General features: G+C 34.2%; 2 protein-coding genes and 1 pseudogene across 2 annotated transcripts; all 3 read left to right on the forward strand.

Annotated features, from left to right (window-relative positions):
* The first annotated feature begins 235 nt into the window (after nucleotides 1-235).
* LOC121265892 lies at nucleotides 236-2,125 on the forward strand (annotated as a pseudogene).
* A 5,712-nt stretch (nucleotides 2,126-7,837) lies between these two features.
* Nucleotides 7,838-11,722, forward strand: LOC121266257 (MDIS1-interacting receptor like kinase 2-like). The gene is made up of 2 exons (XM_041170032.1): nucleotides 7,838-10,253; nucleotides 11,138-11,722. The coding sequence occupies exons 1-2, from the start codon at nucleotides 7,838-7,840 to the stop codon at nucleotides 11,521-11,523; spliced, it is 2,802 nt and encodes a 933-aa protein (XP_041025966.1). The 3' UTR covers nucleotides 11,524-11,722.
* Nucleotides 11,723-17,677: 5,955 nt separating this feature from the next.
* On the forward strand, nucleotides 17,678-20,625 carry LOC121266258 (probable leucine-rich repeat receptor-like protein kinase At1g35710). The gene is made up of 2 exons (XM_041170033.1): nucleotides 17,678-19,315; nucleotides 20,196-20,625. Exons 1-2 carry the CDS (start codon nucleotides 17,719-17,721, stop codon nucleotides 20,588-20,590), a joined length of 1,992 nt encoding a protein of 663 aa, XP_041025967.1. The 5' UTR covers nucleotides 17,678-17,718; the 3' UTR covers nucleotides 20,591-20,625.
* Nucleotides 20,626-20,992: the final 367 nt, after the last annotated feature.

Genomic DNA, 20,992 nt, shown 5'->3' on the forward strand with positions numbered 1-20,992 from the left:
TGACAGATGGCATTCAATCATTTTTCATTGACTTACTTTCCTCAATCTTTCTGATTGAAATGCCAGACTAAATGAACAGGACACTCAACCCTTCGACATTGGCCTGATCAGACATACACTGGAACATGGCATCTCCTGTCTCCATCTCTGTCATTCTAGTAGCATGGGTTACCTGCATCTTGTTCTATAGAATTTGTTTGGATACTGCAGTAGTTGTGTTTGTGGCAGCATCTAAATGATCAGCTCTAGATCTGGAAATGAAAGCTCTGCAGGAGACTGTGGTGGTCAGGTACCGACACCAACAATACCTCAAGTCCTTGCGAGTGGTATTTTATATCTTGCACTGCCGGTGGAAGCATCACAAAGATTAACTTAGCTAATAGCTATTTGAAAGGTAAGTTGAAACTCAAATTTTCTTCCTTACCAAATTTATACTTTGTTGATTTTCAGGGAAATGGACTTTAATGGAGCATCCCTAGTGACATAGGTACTCTATCAAACCTCACCTTCCTTGACCTGTGCTTCAATCATCTTAGAGGTGAGATACCTCTTTCCATCGTAAACCTCACCCAATTACTGACGTTTGGCATTGCTTCTAACAACATCCATGGTTCCATTCCCTTGAAAATAGGCAACATGAAGAGCTTGAATCACTTGTACCTTAGTTTGAACAAAATTAGTGGTTCCATCCCAACAGGAATAGGAAACCTGAAGAATCTGATGCCTTTGGACCTCAAGTCTAACAGTCTCATTGGTCCAGTCCCTACAACTCTTCTGGTTGCTCTAATTTGCAGGAGTTGTCATTGAGCTACAACTACTTAACTGGACGAGTTCCTGATCGCGTGGCTGACCTTCATTCACTAAGTACTATTAATCTTAGTCACAACTAATTGACTGGATGCTTTTCCCATCACTTCGCTGACCTTTATTGGCTAAATAACTATTGATCTTAGTCACAACTTTTTCAGTGGAGAGATACCAGGTAAACTTGGGAGTTCAGGTCATTTATCAATTTTAAATCTCAGCTATAATAATCTTACAGGCAACATTCCCCTTTCTCTCATTACCATACAAGAAATTGACTTGTCATACAACTCATTGAAGGGAGAAATTCCTGACAATTTTGATCAATATGATTCACTCGACACTTTGATTGGCAACAATGACTTGTGTGCTAACTTCACGGGTTTCCCTCCTTGTCATTCTTCAATTGGAAGCAAAATTAAACTTATTATTCCCATAGCCATTTTCCTTGGATTCTTAGCTCTTGGGGGGTTTTCTCCTGTCTAAACGCATGGTTAAAAAAGCTTGATCTGTGTTGAGAGAAACAAGGGATGGGAATTTGTTTTCTATATGGAATTGTGATGGACATATTGCATATGAAACCATCATTGAAGCAACTGAGGAATTTGACATTAAATATTGCATTGGAACTGGTGGGTGTGGTAGTGTTTACAAAGCAAAATTACCTTGTGGCAGAACTGTTGCCTTGAAGAAACTTCATAAGTTAGAGGTTGAGAACCCAATTTTTTATAATAGGTTCAAGAATGAGGTAAAAGTTTTATCAGAGATTCGGCATCGAAACATTGTAAAGCTTCATGGGTTCTGTTTGCATAAAAAAATGTACATTTTTAGTTTATGAGTACATAGAAAGGGGAAGCCTACTTTGTGCAACGACTGAGGCTGTGGAATTGGATTGGAGCAAGAGGATAGAGGTCATAAAAGGCAATGCACATGCCTTATCTTACTTACATCATGAATGCATCCCACAAATTATTCATGGAGATATATCAAGCAACAATATATTGCTGAATTCTGAATTGCAAGCTGTTGTCTCTGATTTATGCACAACAAAGCTTCTTGATCATGATTCCACCTATCATACATTGCTTGCAGGCACTTACGGTTATATTGCCCCAGGTGAGTTATTCTTTTCATGGTACAACTTGTATCTTCATTCATCTTATTTTATTTTTCGACTCCCACCTATTAATCCAAAATTTATTACTCTTCTTTTCTTCGCATATAGAGTTGGCCTATGCTGTGGTAGCGACCGAAAAATGCGATGCTTGTAGCTTTGGAATTGTGGCATTAGAAATTTTAATGGGAAGACATTCAGGGGAAATCTTGAGTCTCTTATCATCATCATCATCATCTTCTCGAGATATGATACTAAATGACATATCAGACCAGCGCCTGCCATCTCCAAATCATCTACTCGTACAAGATATTTTCGTTGTTGCCTCCATATAGCATTTGCATGCGTACGAACCAAACCAAAGTCTCGGCCTACAATGAAATTTGTGTCCCAGGAATTTATTTCTCGTAAGAAACCAATCGCACATATGGTTGAATTGGTATAGAGTACTTCTCAATCATAAATTGGTTGTTGTTAGGTTTATGATCAAAGCTGTCTAGCGCTGTATGATGAACTTATAATTTGGAAATAATGGTCTGTGTGATAATTAATTATATAGCCATAAAATTCATAACTTACTCCCATAGGTTGCAAAAGTTCTATTTGCAATCCGTTGTGGGAGAAATCCCTAAAAGCATATGATCATATACATGTCAAGAGTGAAAAAAATTTTAAAATTCATATACGTAAGTTTCTTTTCAAGTAAACTAGCTTTTATCATGTCAGTGGTGTGAAATGTTTCTTCTTCACGTCAACTTGCAAGTAGGACTCTAAAATAATAAAACAACAAAGAAAAATGTAAAGAATTAACGCAAAGGACGCATGCACTTAACTCACCATTAATAGGGATCCATTAATTATTATCACCATTAAATTACCAAGCATGCACACAAAGAGATATTTATTATCCCAAATAATAGGTTTTTGGATTTTTTTTTTCAAATAAAAAAAAAAGTCACAAAATTAAAGAGATATTTATTATAATTTTTATTTCATTTGCACTCTAAATTCTAAAGATTGAATAAAATATCTTAGTCCAAATGATGGGATGAGTATGTATTTTTTTGGGTGGAGAAAAATAAATTGTTTGAAAAGGCTTAGGGGTAGGGAAGCAAGTAAGAATCTCCTCAATCTTGTTATTTTCTTTTTATTTACTTTCTTAACGATACTCCTTTTAATATATCTTTCTTTCTTTTTTATTAGAAGAAATTTGTGATTTCAATTTTTATTTTAATTGATAAATTTGGGCATTTTTCTCATCCGCCCCAGACGTGGGGTTGGGTGAGAAAAGTCTCCACATCTATCAAAGTCTTTGACGAAGTCAGTGCGGTAGTCTTTTCTCATCGATAAGTGATCAGAACTGAAAAGTAAAGACCAAACAATAGGTCGAGTAATAATTTTTTCAACTGAGCTCTATTTCTTGCCCAATCTTTTCAACTAATTAAATCTTTTTATTAGCTGTATGAATGAATTAAATATTAGTACAACTTAATCAATTTAATTGGAGTTAAATTTGAAAACAAACCAGACGTAAAAAAAAAAAAAACTCTAAGAAAACGTAAAACATGTGAGTGCAATTGACACGTGAGTCGTCGCATGCATGTAGGACAAGTCTTTAGTTGGCTGTTGACGTGACTAACTGTAATTTTTCCAAAAAGTCCCTTATTTCTAACAACCACCACAAGGGGGTAGTTGTAGAGTTAAAAGTGGGCGTATGGGCCTAGGGCTTGTCTTTCTCCACGTCCATCGAATTAGTAATTGTTCATCATTGGGTCAATGCGGAAGTCTTTTCTACTTTAAAATTACTTTCTGACTTTTCAATACGCAAAATATTTTTTAATTACTTTCCAAAAAATCTGAATATAAATTTCAATAATTTTAAAATAATATGAATGGTTATGGAGTGACGTTAAAAGTACTAAAAAAACACATGAATATATTTTGTCCTCTTTCATTTTAAATGTATTTCATTGAAATTAGTACTCACGAAGTTTAAAATAGAAAATAGTTTTTTTTGAAAAGTAAAATAGAAAATAGTTAAAAACTTTAGAATGAAATTAGTACCCACAAATTGCGCATGCAACTATTAGTATTAATTAATCACATCATGTACGTCGTTAAGATGCAATAATACGTACACTTTAAATTCAGTAGTAGTAGCGTGTTGAAACTATATATATATATAAGATCAATTCCCCAAATGGGACCTATATATAATTAATACATGAATATAGTCAATGAGTCGTCGCATGCATGTAGGACAAATGATCTTGAGGGTCGATTTCAAGGAATAAATGTATTAGTTTTCAAAATGAAATTTCCAGAATGATTCATTCAATATTTCACAGGCTGGCCTAGCTTGAGAGTATCTTTTCTTATATATTAAAGTCTAGCCTAGTATTAATCCGTCATTACTTACTCATAAAAATGACAACAACCTCCCTTTCCATTTCCATACCGATAGTAGCAATATGGGCAATCTGGATCTTGTTATGCGGAAAGTGTTTAGATAATGCACTTCATCAGCTTGTTGTTGATGCATCTGGATCATCCGCCCTTCAACTTAAACAAGCCAAGGCTTTGCAGGAGACTGGGTGGTGGTCGTCCACTACTGCCCAAGCCAGTAGTAAAAAAAATTGTGCTAAAATGATTAATAATAATAATAAATGTCTTGCCCTCTTTTTCATTTCCTTTTCCATCTGAAAATGGATGATGTTCAAAAGTCCCTTTAGCCCTTTCATATCAATTGGTGAGAATAAGAATCTAGGTTTCTAGAAATCATGCATATAGCACCTGATCCTGGGAACAAGGAAATAATACAGAAAAGAGCAATAGATCGAATGAGGTGAATAGATTATAATGGCGATAGAAATTGGTAACAGGAACAACCCCGTGTATGTGGTTGAGTCTTTAGTTGAGCTCCAACCCCTATTTGATCAAATAATATAAACAATAAACTAAAAACCATAAACCAGGTCCATGGAGGTCAAAGGAGAATTTCGAGTAAGGACTGTCTCCTCTGGATTAGAAAAAGACTAATCACTTTGGTATTCTATTTTTTCCCTTTGGAAAGTCAAAACAAACATAAAAAAGGATGACAGAAAGAGAAAGACCAGCCCCATGCCCCTGAAATCTTGTATTGATAAATTTGAGCATTTTTCTCATCTGCCCCAAACGTGGGGTTGGGTGAGAAAAGTCTACACGTCAGTGCTGAAGACTTTTCTCGTTGATTAGAACTAAAAAATAAAGACCAAACAATATATTGAACAATAATTTTTCCAATCGAGCTGTTTTTTGCCAAACAAATCTTATTATTAGCTATATGAATAAATTATTGACACAAAAATATTAACAAAATAATATTAGTACTACTTAATCACGGGAACATGGCATCTCCTGTCTCCATTTCCATGATTGCAGTAGCATGGGTTATTTGCATCTTGTTCTATGGAAAATATTTGGATACTGCAGTCAGTCGTTGTGTTTGTATTTAATGGTATTTATCTCTGATCTTTTAAGGACCACGGGTTCTAACGAAGGAGGATTGGATCTCCCAATGGTTCTTAAAAAATAACCATTGGCTCCAATTTTATCGTGGTTTGAAATAACAGAGATGCTTATTTATTTAAAGGAGTAGTTTATACAGAACTAGACGGCAATATTCTCGATAAAAGACTCTTTTGGTTGTTAGTTTGTTGATTCTGACCATTAAAATTATGGACTATTACTTTTTACAATTTAAAAAGAGATAAAAAAATTTAATATTTTAAGATTAATAGATTATATTCATTCTCGAGACGTAGAAAATATTTTTAAAAAATTAGAAAATATCTTCTTGGTATAACCAATCTAAAAAGTGATATTGATGCGAACCATTGTCTCCTTTTGGCTTTTTTGCCCAATGATTTGGATTTTTTTTATTTTTTTTTTACAACTTATTGATCCAAGGTGGCAGTGAAAAACCCGAAAATTCCATTTATAATTTGAAATGGATATTACCCATTTAATTTTAAATATATAATATTTTGAACAATTTGGAGATCACCTCAGATGATGTTGAGGACGTACACAACCCATCATTTCACGTATAAATCTAATCATTTTTAGAACGCAATAATTAAAGTTGCTCATATTTTGCATTAGAACTAGGGGTGTACACCGATGGCTTCGGCGTCGAATTCGGCGCAAAATCGAGATCTCACCGACGTCTGCCATGAAAGCTCAGCACCGGCCGAAACCGCTCGATTGGGAAGAGAAAATCGATATTATCGATCTCGACGCGGCGCGGCGTGGTTCGGTTCTTCGGTCTGCCGTTGGCATCTCTGTGACGGAGGAGGAATGCCGCGTCCATTGTCGAGTGAGAGTAGAAGCTTAGGGTTTAGGGTTGCATAAGAAGGAGAAGACGCGGGAGAAAGAAGGAGACGCGAGGAAGAAGAATAATAGGGGGGTTAATGAAACCTAATTCAAAACTGCGCCATTTGGTTTAAAGACAAACGGTGCCGTTCTATATGTTTTTTTTTTCTAAGTTCTACTTTTAAAAACGACGTCGTTTCACTTACATTATATTCAAAACAAAGACAGGGTCGGCCGGTTTAGCGGTTTCTCAGGAGTTCAGACCGGCGCCGAACCGCTGACGTCGATTTTCCCTTAATTCCTCTCGCCCGCAGATCGATTCTTCACCAGTTTTGGCCGGTTCCTGAATCCTGTGGCCGGTCCGCGTCGGAGATGGTCGGTCCTGCCGGTTCTTGTATAGCCCTAATTAGATCGTTCTTCAATAATTTTAGCTAGGGTTAGAAGAGAGTTTCTTATTTTTGGGGAATTTGACTAGGTTTTTCAAAAATTTTAATAAATAGCATAAATGAACTTATCATCTTTGTTCTTATCGTTGAAATTGAAAAGACATTTAACTGTTGAAATAGCAATTCGATCAAAAAGGGTTGAAAATTCTCGTGCATTGAAGTGTTGTTATAAAGCCTCTTAAAGATTTGTATCCATATGAAGAAGATAAGAATCTCTTCAATCTTGTTATTTTCTTTTATTTACTTTCGCAACGCTACTCCTTTTAATATATCTTTCTTTAATTTTTGTCAGAAGAAATGCGTGATTTCAATTTTTATTTTAATTGATAAATTTGGGCATTTTTCTCATCTTCCCCAGACGTGGGGTTGGGTGAGAAAAGTCTCCACATCTATCGAAGTCTTTGACGAAGTCAGTGCGGTAGTCTTTTCTCATCGATAAGTGATCAGAACTGAAAAGTAAAGACCGAACAATACGTCGAGCAATAATTTTTCCAACTGAGCTCTATTTCTTGCCCAATCTTTTCAACTAATTAAATCTTTTTATTAGCTGTATGAATGAATTAAATATTAGTACAACTTAATCAATTTAATTGGAGTTATATTTGAAAACTAATATAGATCCATCAAACGAGCTATATAAAAAAAACATTGAAAATCCCCTATTTATAGGAAAAGAATAAAATTGTTAAGGAGGAAAAGGCTGAAAGCAGTTCAAAAGAAAGCATCACTACCGCATACGTGTTCTAGACCTTTCGTTTCGTTTCTTTCTCATCTTTTTTTTTTTTTCCAATTTCTATTTAATTGTATGGATAAAAATGTCGAAACTATATATATATATATAAGATCAATTCCCCAAATGAGACCTATATATAATTAATACATGAATATAGTCAATGAGTCGTCGCATGCATGTAGGACAAGTCTTGAGGGTCGATTTCAAGGAATAAATGTATTGGCTTTCAAAAGGAAATTTCAATGCTGGCTAGGATGAATATTCATTCCTTGGAAATTTCCTGGATGATTCATTCAATTATTTCACAGGCCGGCCTAACTTGAGAGTATCTTTTCTTATATATAAAAGTCTAGCCTAGTACTAATCCATCATTACTTACTCATAAAAATGGCAACAGTCTCCATTTTCATTTCCATACCGATAGTAGCGATATGGGCTATCTGGATCTTGTTATGCGGAAAGTGTTTGGATGATGCATTTCATCACCTTGTTGTTGCTGCATCTGGATCATCTACCCTTCAACTTAAACAAGCCAAGGCTTTGCAGGAGACTGGGTGGTGGCCGTCCACTACTCATGCCCAAGCCAATAGTAATTATTCAAGTGCTTGCCACTGGGATGGTATTACTTGCAATGCTGGAGGAAGTATCACAACCATCGATAGATTTGATCAAGGTTTGGGAGGTCAGTTGATCAAACTCAACTTCTCTTTATTACCAAATTTAGTCAGTCTAAATCTTAGTAGGAACTCCCTTACGGGGCGTATCCCACTTGAGATAGGGATGTTAAAGAACTTGGTCTATTTAAACCTTTACTCCAACATGCTCGTCGGTCCAATCCCTTACACTCTGAGTCATTTAACTAATTTGGAATACTTGCAGCTTGATCAGAATAAAATCAATGGATCCATTCCCTCCGAAATAGGGATGCTGAAAAATCTGACAATTTTATCCCTTTTTTCGAACATGCTCGTCGGTCCAATCCCTTCCACAATTGGTTATTTAACTAATTTGGAATATTTGTACCTTGCTTATAATAAAATCAATGGATCCATTCCCTCCGAAATAGGGATGCTGAAAAATCTGACCATTTTATACCTCTCTTCGAACATGCTTGTCGGTCCAATCCCTTCCACTCTGGGCAATTTAACTAATTTGAAATATTTGTCGCTTGATCAGAACAAAATCAATGGATCCATTCCCTCCGAAATAGGGATGCTGAAAAATCTGACTGATTTAGTCCTTTCTTCGAACATGCTCGTCGGTCCAATCCCTTACACTCTGAGTCATTTAACTAATTTGGAATACTTGTGGCTTGATCAGAATAAAATCAATGGATCCATTCCCTCCGAAATAGAGATGCTGAAAAATCTGACCAGTTTATACCTCTCTTCGAACATGCTTGTCGGTCCAATCCCTTCCACTCTGGGCAATTTAACTAATTTGAAATATTTGTCCCTTGGTCAGAATAAAATCAATGGATCCATTCCCTCCGAAATAGGGATGCTGAAAAATCTAACCGATTTAGATCTTGGTTCAAACATGCTCGGTCCAATCCCTTCCACTCTGGGCCATTTAACTAATTTGCAATCTTTACACCTTGATCAGAACAAAATCAATGGATTCATTCCCTCCGAAATTGGGATGCTGAAAAATCTAACCAATTTAAACCTTTCTTCGAACATGCTCGTCGGTCCAATCCCTTTCATCTGGGATAATTTGACTCATCTACAGTATTTAGACCTTAGTGTAAACTACTTAACTGGAAGCATTCCCTATCGCGAGGTTAACCTTTATTGGGTGAAATACGTTAACCTTAGTCATAACTCTATTAGAGGAGAAATACCCGTTGCACTTGGGAGTGTTGCCCGTCTCTCGAGTTTGGATCTTAGCTACAATAATCTTACGGGCCATATCCCCCCTTCTCTCATTTATATAAAAGAAATTGACTTGTCACACAATTCTTTGAAGGGTCGAATTCCAGACGGTTTTGATCGGTATCATAAATCCTACACATTAACTGGAAATAGGGATTTATGCGGTCAATTCAAGATTTTCCCTCCATGTCCAAAAGGTAAAAAATCAATAGTAACCAAAACAAAAATTTTTGCTCCCATCACCACTTTCCTTGGATTCCTGGTTATTGGGGGTGGTATTCTCTTGTCTCGTTGTGTGTTCAAGATAAATCAGATTGAGTCTAGGGAATCGAAGAATGGAAACATATTCTCGATATGGAATTATGATGGACATATTGCATATGAAGACATCATTGAAGCAACTGAGGATTTTCACATCAGATATTGCATTGGAACTGGTGGTTATGGTAGCGTTTACAAAGCAGAATTACCAAGCGGAAATGTGGTTGCCTTAAAGAAACTTCATCAGAGAGAGGCTGAGAATCCAGTTTTCTATAGGAGTTTTATAAATGAAGTGAGAGTGTTAACAGAGATTCGACATCGAAATATTGTGAAGTTGCATGGATTCTGTGTACATAAAGGATGCAGATTTTTAATTTATGAGTACATGGAAAGGGGAAGCCTATTTTGTGTCCTAAGAAATGTTGATGAAGCTGTGGAACTTGATTGGAGCAAGAGGATAAACATCATCAAAGGCACGGCACACGCCTTATCTTACATGCATCACGAATGCATCCCAGCAATTGTTCATAGAGATATATCATCCAACAACATTTTGCTGAACTCCAAATTCCAAGGTTTTATATCTGACTTTGGAACTGCTAAACTCCTTGATCCTGACTCTTCCAATCAAACATTGGTTGTTGGCACTTATGGTTATATTGCACCAGGTAAATTGTTAATTGGTTATTTCTACTACAACAATATCATTTAAATTATTTAATTAAGAATATTGACTATAATTATTATACCATTCATCAGTATCTAAACATTTTTCAAGATTATTTTTCTTTACTATTTTTTTTTTTTTTTTTGTCAGATTTACAATTTATGAATCGTTACCACCAATTAAGCTAAAAGGATATTAAGATGATAAAACTAAAAAGATAGCATAAAATCTAAAATCCCAATAATCTTAAATTATAAATTTAATTAGATATATTTGTTCTTCATTTAATTATATGTTTAGCATAATCGCATATATTATTTAATAATAATACATTTGGAGAGTGGATAATTAGACTATATAGGAATAGTTTGCAATTAGCAATAATATAATAATATACTACGTAGCTTCCTATAATCAAAGTTTCATGATTTAGAATTCATATAATACTAGTCCTAGATCTGAATAATGTGCAAACTAAATAATCTAAGATATCAATTAAGAATATCATATATAATTTCTAAATATTTTATTTTAAGATATTTCAAATAAGTTTAAAATGTTTTTTAAAATTTATAAAAAAAATTTAGATTCAAATTACATCATCTACAGCAAAAAAAAAATAAAAAATAAATAGTTAAAGCTTGAACCCATTTTTGTGAACTTTGTTTATTTTTCAAAATATTATATAATAAAGTTGTCACGTCTTTATATTCTCTCTTTAAAAGACTTGTATTTTGAAAACTAAAGATTATTATCGATAACTTGATGAAATATTATTATTCATTGAATAATTTTATTGTTAAATTATAATTATCAAATTAATTAGATGTATTATTGTTCATTGACTGTATTTAGTGGTTCTCATCGTCTTTTTCTTCTCTATAGAGTTTGCTTACACAATGACAGTTACTGAAAAATGCGATATATATAGCTTTGGAGTGGTGGCACTAGAAGTATTAATGGGAAGGCATCCGGGAGAACTCTTGTCCTCATTATCATCATCATCATTTCAAAATATGATGCTTAATGAAATATTAGACCGACGACTGCCACCCCCAAATCATCTAATTGGACAGGATATTTTGCTTGTTGCTACAATAGCATTTGCATGCCTTCATACTCAGCCAAAATCTCGACCAACAATGAAATGTGTGTCACAAGAATTTCTCTCTCGCAGGAAGCCGAATGTCATACCCTTGACCACGGTTTCACTCATGCAACTAAGGAAACAAGCAGGATATATGGAAGGATCAGGATTTGCTTATTGTTAGGGTGTTTTTTGTGTTGTCAAGGTGTTGTATACATTTCTCGGTCTGTTTTCAAGAAAAATATTATTTGTAAGCATTCTAAATCATTCCATAAACCTGAAGTACTCATTGTTCAAGGTAGGAAGCAACTGGAACAGAACGGGGTTGGTGTGTTTGTATAAGTTAAGTGTGCAAATAGAAAGTAGAAGTGAATTAAGTAAAATTTGATAGAGGATTTCAGCAGATTTTAATGGTTTAGAAAAAGAAATACCTTTAACTTCAAAAATATGGAGCAAGTTTGAGTTTTACAAGGAAAAAACTATATATGCACACATATATACTCATATTTTAGAGACCAAAATCTTAGGTTTTTTAAATTTCAAGGGTGTTTTGACCTTTTTAAGTGTGTGTAATATATATATACATATACATATATTCAATATTTTAGATTTTGGAGGCAAAACTTTTGAGTTAAGAAAAAAATTAAGATGTTCTTCAATAATTTTAGCTGGCGCTAGAAGAGAGTTTCATACTTTTGGGGAATTTGAATAGGTTTTCAAAATTTTTAAGGATTAGAAGATAATTTTTCTATTTTTTAATAAACAGTTATCCTGGAAATGAAGTTATCATCCTTGTCCTTATTGTTGAAATTGAAAAGACATTTAGTTGTTGAAATAGTAATTCGATCATGAAAATTGTCGTGCATTGAAGTGTTGTTTGTGACAAATTTGAGAATTACGTATACCGACACTGTGATTCAGCTTTCAATATGATGGAACTAAAATAAATGAAAAGAAATGGAAAGAATTTAAGGCTAACCGACTCTCCAAAGCATGACTAGCAGACTCAGTTAAATCTTTCAGTAGCTGTACATGAACCGATTTCACAGAAGCTGTGCAGGAACCGATTTCAAGTTCAAATTCATTAAAAATCAGATCAATCGGATCCATCAAATCCCATAAAAGAGATCAATTGAATTCATACTTACTTCAAATTATTGAATAAGTTTCATAAATTAGAGTTAGGCTTTGTCAATCTTTCTTATTAAAATGCCCAGTAAATGAACAAGACAGTACTCAAAACTTCTGAAATTGGCCGGCCTCATCAGACACACACTCAAACATGTGGCATCTCCTGTCTCCATTTCCATCATTATCGCATCTTGTTCTATGGAACATATTTGGATACTGCAGTCGTTGTGTTTGTGGCAGCATCTAATTCATCAGCTCCAGATCAAGAAATGAAAGCTTTGCAGGAGATCGGGTGGTGGTCAAGTACCGACACCAGCAATACCTCCAATCCTTGCGAGTTGCAAGGTATTTCTTGCATTGATAGTGGAAGCGTCACACAAATTAACTTACCTAATAGCTATTTGAAAGGTACGTTGAAACTCAAATTTTCTTCCTTCCCAAATTTATACTTTGTTGATCTTCATGGAAAAGGACTTCAAGGGAGCATCCCAAGTGACATAGGTACACTATCAAACCTCGCCTTCCTTGACCTGTCCTTCAATCATCTTAGAGGTGAGATACCTCCTTCAATTGCAAGCCTCACCAAATTAAAAGGCTTACCATTTCTTCTAACAAATTCCATGGTTCTATTCCCTCGGAAATACGCAATATGAAGAACTTGAATCACTTGGACCTTAGTTGGTACAACATTTTATAGAAGAGAAGAAAAAGCATCACATTTCTAATTTTTTCTTTTCTTTTCTTCCCACACAGAGTTGGCATATACCTTTGCAGTGACTGAAAAATGCGGTGTTTATAGCTTTGGAGTTGTTGCGTTAGAAATTTTAATGGGAAGACATCCATGTGAAATCTTGACTCTATTATCATCATCATCTTCTCTTGCAGTAATGTTAAATGACATATTAGACCAACGCCTGCCACCTCCAGATTGTGTAGTTGTAGAGGATATTCCCCTTGTTGCCTCCACAGCATTTGCATGCTTATGCACCCAACCAAAGTCTCGACCTACAATGAAACGTGTGTCCCAAAAGTTTCTTTCTCGCAAGAAGCCAATGGTCAAGACCTTGGATTCAGTTTCACTTTGGCAATTGAGGAACCAAGAAACGTATATGGTTGAATCAGAGAGTAGTTCTCAATCGTGAAGTGGCTGTTGTTGGGTTTATGATTAAAAGATTGTTTGGCGAACTTATTTGGATGAAAATTGGTATGGTGATGTCATAAAAATCATCTTCTTCTATAAGTTGTAGGGGTATCAATTTGTTTCGTGATATTCGGTTTTGGGTTACCAATCAGTCAACCTTTTCTGATCAAATAACAAACCATGTCAATTGAGTTTTGAGCCATTCAGGTTTGTGTTGAGTCACAGCTCAACTATCTTTTCAGCAATACTCTTCAAAATTATATAAATATTTTTTAATTAATTTATTTTAATTATATAATATTTTGAGATTTATAGACTATATTCATTTTCGAGTCGTAGAAAATATTTTGAACAATTTGGAGATCACCTCAGATGACGTTGAGGACGTACACAACGATGCTTTCACTCATAAATCTAATCATTTTTAGAACACAATAATTAAAATTGCTCATATTATTTTACATTACATGGATATATAGCTACCGTTTTAAATGAGGTGGATAGTGGATAGGATCCTTGCATTAGATAGGTTTTATGGGCTGGGCTCTCTCATTGAATTTTCATAAATAGAAGTGGGCTGAGTGGTTGTACTCCAGGCCCATCAGGAGTTTTTGAGTACTCGTACTTCCCGTTGCAAAATCCAATTTTTGTGTTCTTACACTGGAATTGTTTAACTACATCTTTGATAAGCAATTGTTTATTCGAAGTGCATTTCGCGACCAGCGGATCAGAAGGTGGTTGCCATTTTTTATTCCTTCGAATTCAACTCCTAGGCTCGAAAGTGTTTCATTTTATCTCATCATTATAATTTTTTTAAATTTTCATATAAAATATAATAAACAATTCAACTTTTTCAAATTCTAAAATAATAATAATATTAAAAAAATATTCTAACAATATTTTTTCAACTTTTATTTTTTATATAAAACCATCTTATCTCATATCTAAATTCAAACCAACCCCTAATCTCACAACTAAGATCCGAGAGTCGCTGTTATTTTTTTAGATTTTGCCAAGTACAAACGAGTTCGTGCACCATATCACGTACCGATAATTTTTTTAATTTAAAAAAAATGAAAAAAAAAATTTGAGAGAAGAAGAAAATCTCTTATATCATGAAAATTATTTTTATCTTTAATTTATATCATTTCATTAAATATATGTATTATATATTAACATTGATGCACAAATTAGTGCATAAACTTGCTTCCAATAAGATTTTTCGTATTTTTTATTGGAGCAAAGTTCACTTGCAGACTTCCAGTGGTTACCCGGTTGCAGAAAGTAGTGGGCTAGTGGTTAAGTAAGCCTAATTCTACATGTATGATCTGTCATTTTAAGTAATACTAAATATAAATTTAGGCGTACAAATCCTATACCAAGAGCATGGCATATATACAAATCCTATACAAATTTTTGGGTTGGAACCCTCCATCTCTATTATTTAAAAAAAAAAAAAACACAAATCCTATACAAATTTTTTAAAATAAGGTTGATTGACTAGAAAAATCTGTATTCTCTTTTACGTGGATTCTAGTTGTTTTCAAATGACTCAAACACACTGAATATGTATTTAACATTATTCAATAACAAAATCGTAAACGGTCTAAGAAAACAGATCATTAATGTACATGGATCTTGTCCGTTAGTTATATGTCTACTCAGAACCTTCCAACGACTTTAAACCGTATAATACTATTCCTCATTTTTTTTTCTTTTTTATAAAATATACTGCCTTCGTTAATAACAAATATTATAATTTTAACCTAAACATATATAACAAGTCAACTATAACATTAATAACTGTCTAGTATACAATTATAATTGACATAATTTAGTTTATATTGCAAACTTTTACAGAATATCGTCTAAGAGATAAAATAACTTTATTCAAGACAGAGTTTACAAACCCGAGACTCGCCCGCGCACGGCCAAAAGCCATCCTGCATCTTCACGGTTTTATCCAACCGTCTCCTAGAAAACCACAGCCTCCCAAGGAAGTCAAGTCGCCGCTTGCTCCTCCTCAATGCTGCCATGCGGCGCCACCGTGACCCAGCCGTGAACCCGTAGCCTTCGATAGCCATCCCGCAACCTCTGTTTTTCACTCCCGAAATAGAGGATGGTTCTCCTCCTACCGTGAGCCATTGCAACCTTTAACCACCGTGAGCTTCTTCACGTTGCGGCTCCAGAAACCGCCGGCGAAGTTTTCCGTCACCCCAGGTCCGCCTCTTGCCGCCCCGCCGCACGGTATCTCCCTCTCTATTTTCTGTCTCTCACGTTGGTTTACTCTCCCGTAAGCTCTCTCTCACCGTGCATCTCTCTCTCTCTTTCTCGTCCAGTGCATAGCCACCGAGTGCACCACCTCCCGTCGCACACCGCGCCGTCGCACTTCACCATCTCAGTGAGTCCCTGCCGCCGCTGCATGTTTTTCGTTTATTTTGTTGTTTGTTTATCGTCTGTTTTACGTATAGGGTGCTTATATATATATTTATATATATATATATATGTGTGTGTGTGTGTGTGTGTATTTATAAGTAAAGTTTTAACTTGGGCACTTACTAGTTTTAACCTAATATATATTAGGAAAGTTCACGGTTTGAGTTTCGGCTGAGAAGAAATTTTTGTGTGTTGAGTTTATATTTAATTAGGATTTTGTTTTAAGTTTTAATAAATACTATATTGTATTTTGATAATATTGTTAGTTAAAGTAAGTAAATCTATTTTTCATAAGTGGTGAGTTTTTCATGAATTATTTTCGGAAAAGTTTAGTAATCAATGTATTCTTTTTATTTATAAAATATTGTTAGTATTTTAGATATTTTGAATATTAATTTTTATTGAGTTCTATAAGTATCATAATACTTTTTCGATAAATTTTCTTTTCCAGTACGATTTCGATTAAGTGAATATTGTTGGTCTTAGAAAATGTTGGTATTTTAGGTATTATGAGAATTTTAGGTTTTGAGGTTCTTAAAATAGGTTCTTTTAGCATTTTTAAGTTTTAATATCGAAATACGTGGTTGATTAGAAATTTATGGAAGTTACGTGATTATTTTTTAGGTGACGATTAATATTTGTTCGGTATTTTTGAGGAAAGTTCTGAAAAGCTAAGAAGTCCAGGTAAGCGGGGCTTTTATGCTAGACTTTGCATTAAAATAAAATGAACTAAGGTCCTTCTTGGAAAATGTGCATGTTTGGTTATGAAAAGAAATCTGAAAACAACCTCAGATATTTGTTCTGCATTACTCATAAGATTTTGTTTAAGAAGAAAGTATTTTCTGTCATGACTGGTGTTGACTGGTGTAGACATGAGCTTATTTCTGATATTCTGTTTCTGAACTTTGAAAAAGAGAGCGAATATGAAATTTGTGCATAAAGTATGTTTTGTGATCTGATTCTGTTCTGTTTTGTACTATGTTATGATGTGGCATCTGAAAAACCTTTGGCACGACTTTCTGACTCCGATTCTGACTCTGATATGGTGATTCTGATTCTGTTTTGCTCTGATATGTGGCCCTGTCACGGGATATAATAGTGACCTCTGGTCCTGTCACGGGATATAATAGTAAACTCTGGCCCTGTCACGGGAGATAATAGTGACCTCTGGCCCGCCACGGGATATAATAGTGGTTTTCTGTTCTGAGTACAAACGCTTTGGTAACACGGTGATTTATGTTATGCTTGGCTTTCCGCAGGGTGCACAAACCTACCACGGGGGTTAAACATGGTCTCTGTTCTAATATGATATGATAAGACGAAGTTGTTTAGTCATGTTGTGCCAAAGGAGTCTTTGAACATGAAAAGTTGGTTTCTGAATATGAAATATTTGAGAAGTCGCTCTGATTTTCTGATAAAACGTATTTGTTTGAGATTTGCATATTGATACTAAAATGTTTTGTTTCTGCATTCCGAACTCTGTGAAAATGCTCATGTTTACACACTAGTATATGTCATCTGCTTATTGAGTTGTTGATAACTCACCCCTTATCTCCATTCATTTTTCAGATGATTTTTGAATAGACCAGCTAAGGATCAGGATCAGGATCAGGATTATGGAGTATCCTTGCTTATAATAAAATCAATGGATCCATTCCCTCCGAAATAGGGATGCTGAAAAATCTGGCCATTTTATACCTTTCTTGGAACATGCTCGTCGGTCCAATCCCTTACACTCTAAGTCATTTAACTAATTTGAAATATTTGCTCCTTGCTCAGAATAAAATCAATGGATCCATTCCCTCCGAAATAGGGATGCTGAAAAATCTGACCTATTTAGATCTTGGTTCAAACATGCTCGTCGGTCCAATCCCTTCCACCATTGGTTATTTAACTAATTTGGAATATTTGTTCATTGGTCAGAATAAAATCAATGGATCCATTCCCTCCGAAATAGGGATGCTGAAAAATCTGACCTATTTAGATCTTGGTTCAAACATGCTCGTCGGTCCAATCCCTTCCACCATTGGTTATTTAACTAATTTGCAATCTTTACACCTTGATCAGAACAAAATCAATGGATTCATTCCCTCCGAAATTGGGATGCTGAAAAATCTAACCGATTTAAACCTTTCTTCGAACATGCTCGTCGGTCCAATCCCTTTCATCTGGGATAATTTAACTAATTTAGAATATTTAGACCTTAGTGTAAACTACTTAATTGGAAGCATTCCCTATCACGAGGATAACCTTTATTGGGTGAAATATGTTAACCTTAGTCATAACTTTATTAGAGGAGAAATACCCGTTGCATTTGGGAGTGTTGTAGGAGCCCATTTGTCGAGTTTGGATCTTAGCTACAATAAGCTTACGGGCCATATCCCCCCTTCTCTCATTTATATAAAAGAAATTGACTTGTCACACAATTCTTTGAAGGGTCGAATTCCAGACGGTTTTGATCGGTATCATAAATCCTACACATTAACTGGAAATAGGGATTTATGCGGTCAATTTAAGCTTTTCCCTCCATGCCCCAAGAGTAAAAAATCAATAGTAACCAAAATAAAATTTTTCGCTCCCATCACCACTTTCCTCGGATTCCTAGTTATTGGGGGTATTCTCTTGTCTCGTTGTGTGTTTAAGAAAAATCAGTTTGAGTTAAGAGAATCTAAGAATGGAAACATATTCTCGATATGGAATTATGACGGACATATTGCATATGAAGACATCATTGAAGCAACTGAGGATTTTCACATCAGATATTGCATTGGAACTGGTGGTTATGGTAGCGTTTACAAAGCAGAATTACCAAGCGGAAATGTGGTTGCCTTAAAGAAACTTCATCAGAGAGAGGCTGAGAATCCAGTTTTCTATAGGAGTTTTATAAATGAAGTGAGAGTGTTAACAGAGATTCGACATCGAAATATTATGAAGTTGCATGGATTCTGTGTACATAAAGGATGCAGATTTTTAATTTATGAGTACATGGAAAGGGGAAGCCTATTTTGTGTCCTAAGAAATGTTGATGAAGCTATGGAACTTGATTGGAGCAAGAGGATAAACATCATCAAAGGCACGGCACACGCCTTATCTTACATGCATCACGAATGCATCCCAGCAATTGTTCATAGAGATATATCATCCAACAACATTTTGCTGAACTCCAAATTCCAAGGTTTTATATCTGACTTTGGAACTGCTAAACTCCTTGATCCTGACTCTTCCAATCAAACATTGGTTATTGGCACTTATGGTTATATTGCTCCAGGTAAATTGTTAATTGGTTATTTCTACTACAACAATATCATTTAAATTATTTAATTAAGAATATTGACTATAATTACTATACCATTCATCAGTATCTAAACATTTTTCAAGATTATTTTTCTTTAATATTTTTTTTTTTGTCAGATTTACAATTTATGAATCGTTACCACCAATTAAGCTAAAAGGATATTAAGTTGATAAAACTAAAAAGATAGCATAAAATCTAAAATCCCAATAATCTTAAATTATAAATTTAATTAGATATATTTGTTCTTCATTTAATTATATGTTTAGCATAATCGCATATATTATTTAATAATAATACACTTGGAGAGTGGATAATTAGACTATATAGGAATAGTTTGCAATTAGCAATAATATAATAATATACTACGTAGCTTCCTATAATCAAAGTTTCATGATTTAGAATTCATATAATACTAGTCCTAGATCTGAATAATGTGCAAGCTAAATAATCTAAGATATCAATTAAGAATATCATATATAATTTCTAAATATTTTATTTTAAGATATTTCAAATAAGTTTAAAATGTTTTTTAAAATTTATAAAAAAAAAATTAGATTCAAATTATATCATCTACAGCAAAAAAAAAAATAAAAAATAAATAGTTAAAGCTTGAACCCATTTTTGTGAACTTTGTTTATTTTTCAAAATATTATATAATAAAGTTGTCACGTCTTTATATTCTCTCTTTAAAAGACTTGTATTTTGAAAACTAGAGATTATTATCCATAACTTGATGAAATATTATTATTCATTCAATAATTTTATTGTTAAATTATAATTATCAAATTAATTAGATGTATTATTGTTCATTGACTGTATTTAGTGGTTCTCATCGTTTTTTTCTTCTCTATAGAGTTTGCTTACACAATGACAGTTACTGAAAAATGCGATATATATAGCTTTGGAGTGGTGGCACTAGAAGTATTAATGGGAAGGCATCCGGGAGAACTCTTGTCCTCATTATCATCATCATCATCATCATCATTTCAAAATATGATGCTTAATGGAATATTAGACAGACGATTGCCACTCCCAAATCGTCTAATTGGACAGGATATTTTGCTTGTTGCTACAATAGCATTTGCATGCCTTCATACTCAGCCAAAATCTCGACCAACAATGAAATGTGTGTCACAAGAATTTCTCTCTCGCAGGAAGCCGAATGTCATACCCTTGACTACGGTTTCACTCATGCAACTAAGCAAACAAGCAGTATATATGGAAGGATCAGGATTTGCTTATTGTTAGGGTGTTTTTTGTGTTGTCAAGGTGTTATATACATTTCTCGGTCTGTTTTCAAGAAAAATATTATTTGTAAGCATTCTAAATCATTGTTCAAGGTAGGAAGCAACTGGAACAGAACGGGGTTGGTGTGTTTGTATGAGTTAAGTGTGCAAATAGAAAGTAGAAGTGAATTAAGTAAAATTTGATAGAGGATTTCAGCAGATTTTAATGGTTTAGAAAAAGAAATACCTTTAACTTCAAAAATATGGAGCAAGTTTGAGTTTTACAAGGAAAAAACTATATATGCACACATATATACTCATATTTTAGAGACCAAAATCTTAGGTTTTTTAAATTTCAAGGGTGTTTTGACCTTTTTAAGTGTGTGTAATATATATATACATATACATATATTCAATATTTTAG

This window comes from Juglans microcarpa x Juglans regia, chromosome 5D (genome assembly GCF_004785595.1).
Source record: "Juglans microcarpa x Juglans regia isolate MS1-56 chromosome 5D, Jm3101_v1.0, whole genome shotgun sequence".
Classification (NCBI taxonomy): Eukaryota; Viridiplantae; Streptophyta; class Magnoliopsida; order Fagales; family Juglandaceae; genus Juglans; species Juglans microcarpa x Juglans regia.

What these genes read in the sequence shown, in the direction of transcription:
- LOC121266258 (XM_041170033.1), top strand. Translation starts at nt 17,719, where the DNA reads ATGCTGAAAAATCTGGCCATTTTATACCTTTCTTGGAACATGCTCGTC. An exon ending in TTATGGTTATATTGCTCCAG is followed by an intron (nt 19,316 to 20,195) that starts GTAAATTGTTAA and finishes TCTTCTCTATAG; the next exon opens with AGTTTGCTTACACAATGACA.
- LOC121266257 (XM_041170032.1), top strand. Translation starts at nt 7,838, where the DNA reads ATGGCAACAGTCTCCATTTTCATTTCCATACCGATAGTAGCGATATGG. An exon ending in TTATGGTTATATTGCACCAG is followed by an intron (nt 10,254 to 11,137) that starts GTAAATTGTTAA and finishes TCTTCTCTATAG; the next exon opens with AGTTTGCTTACACAATGACA.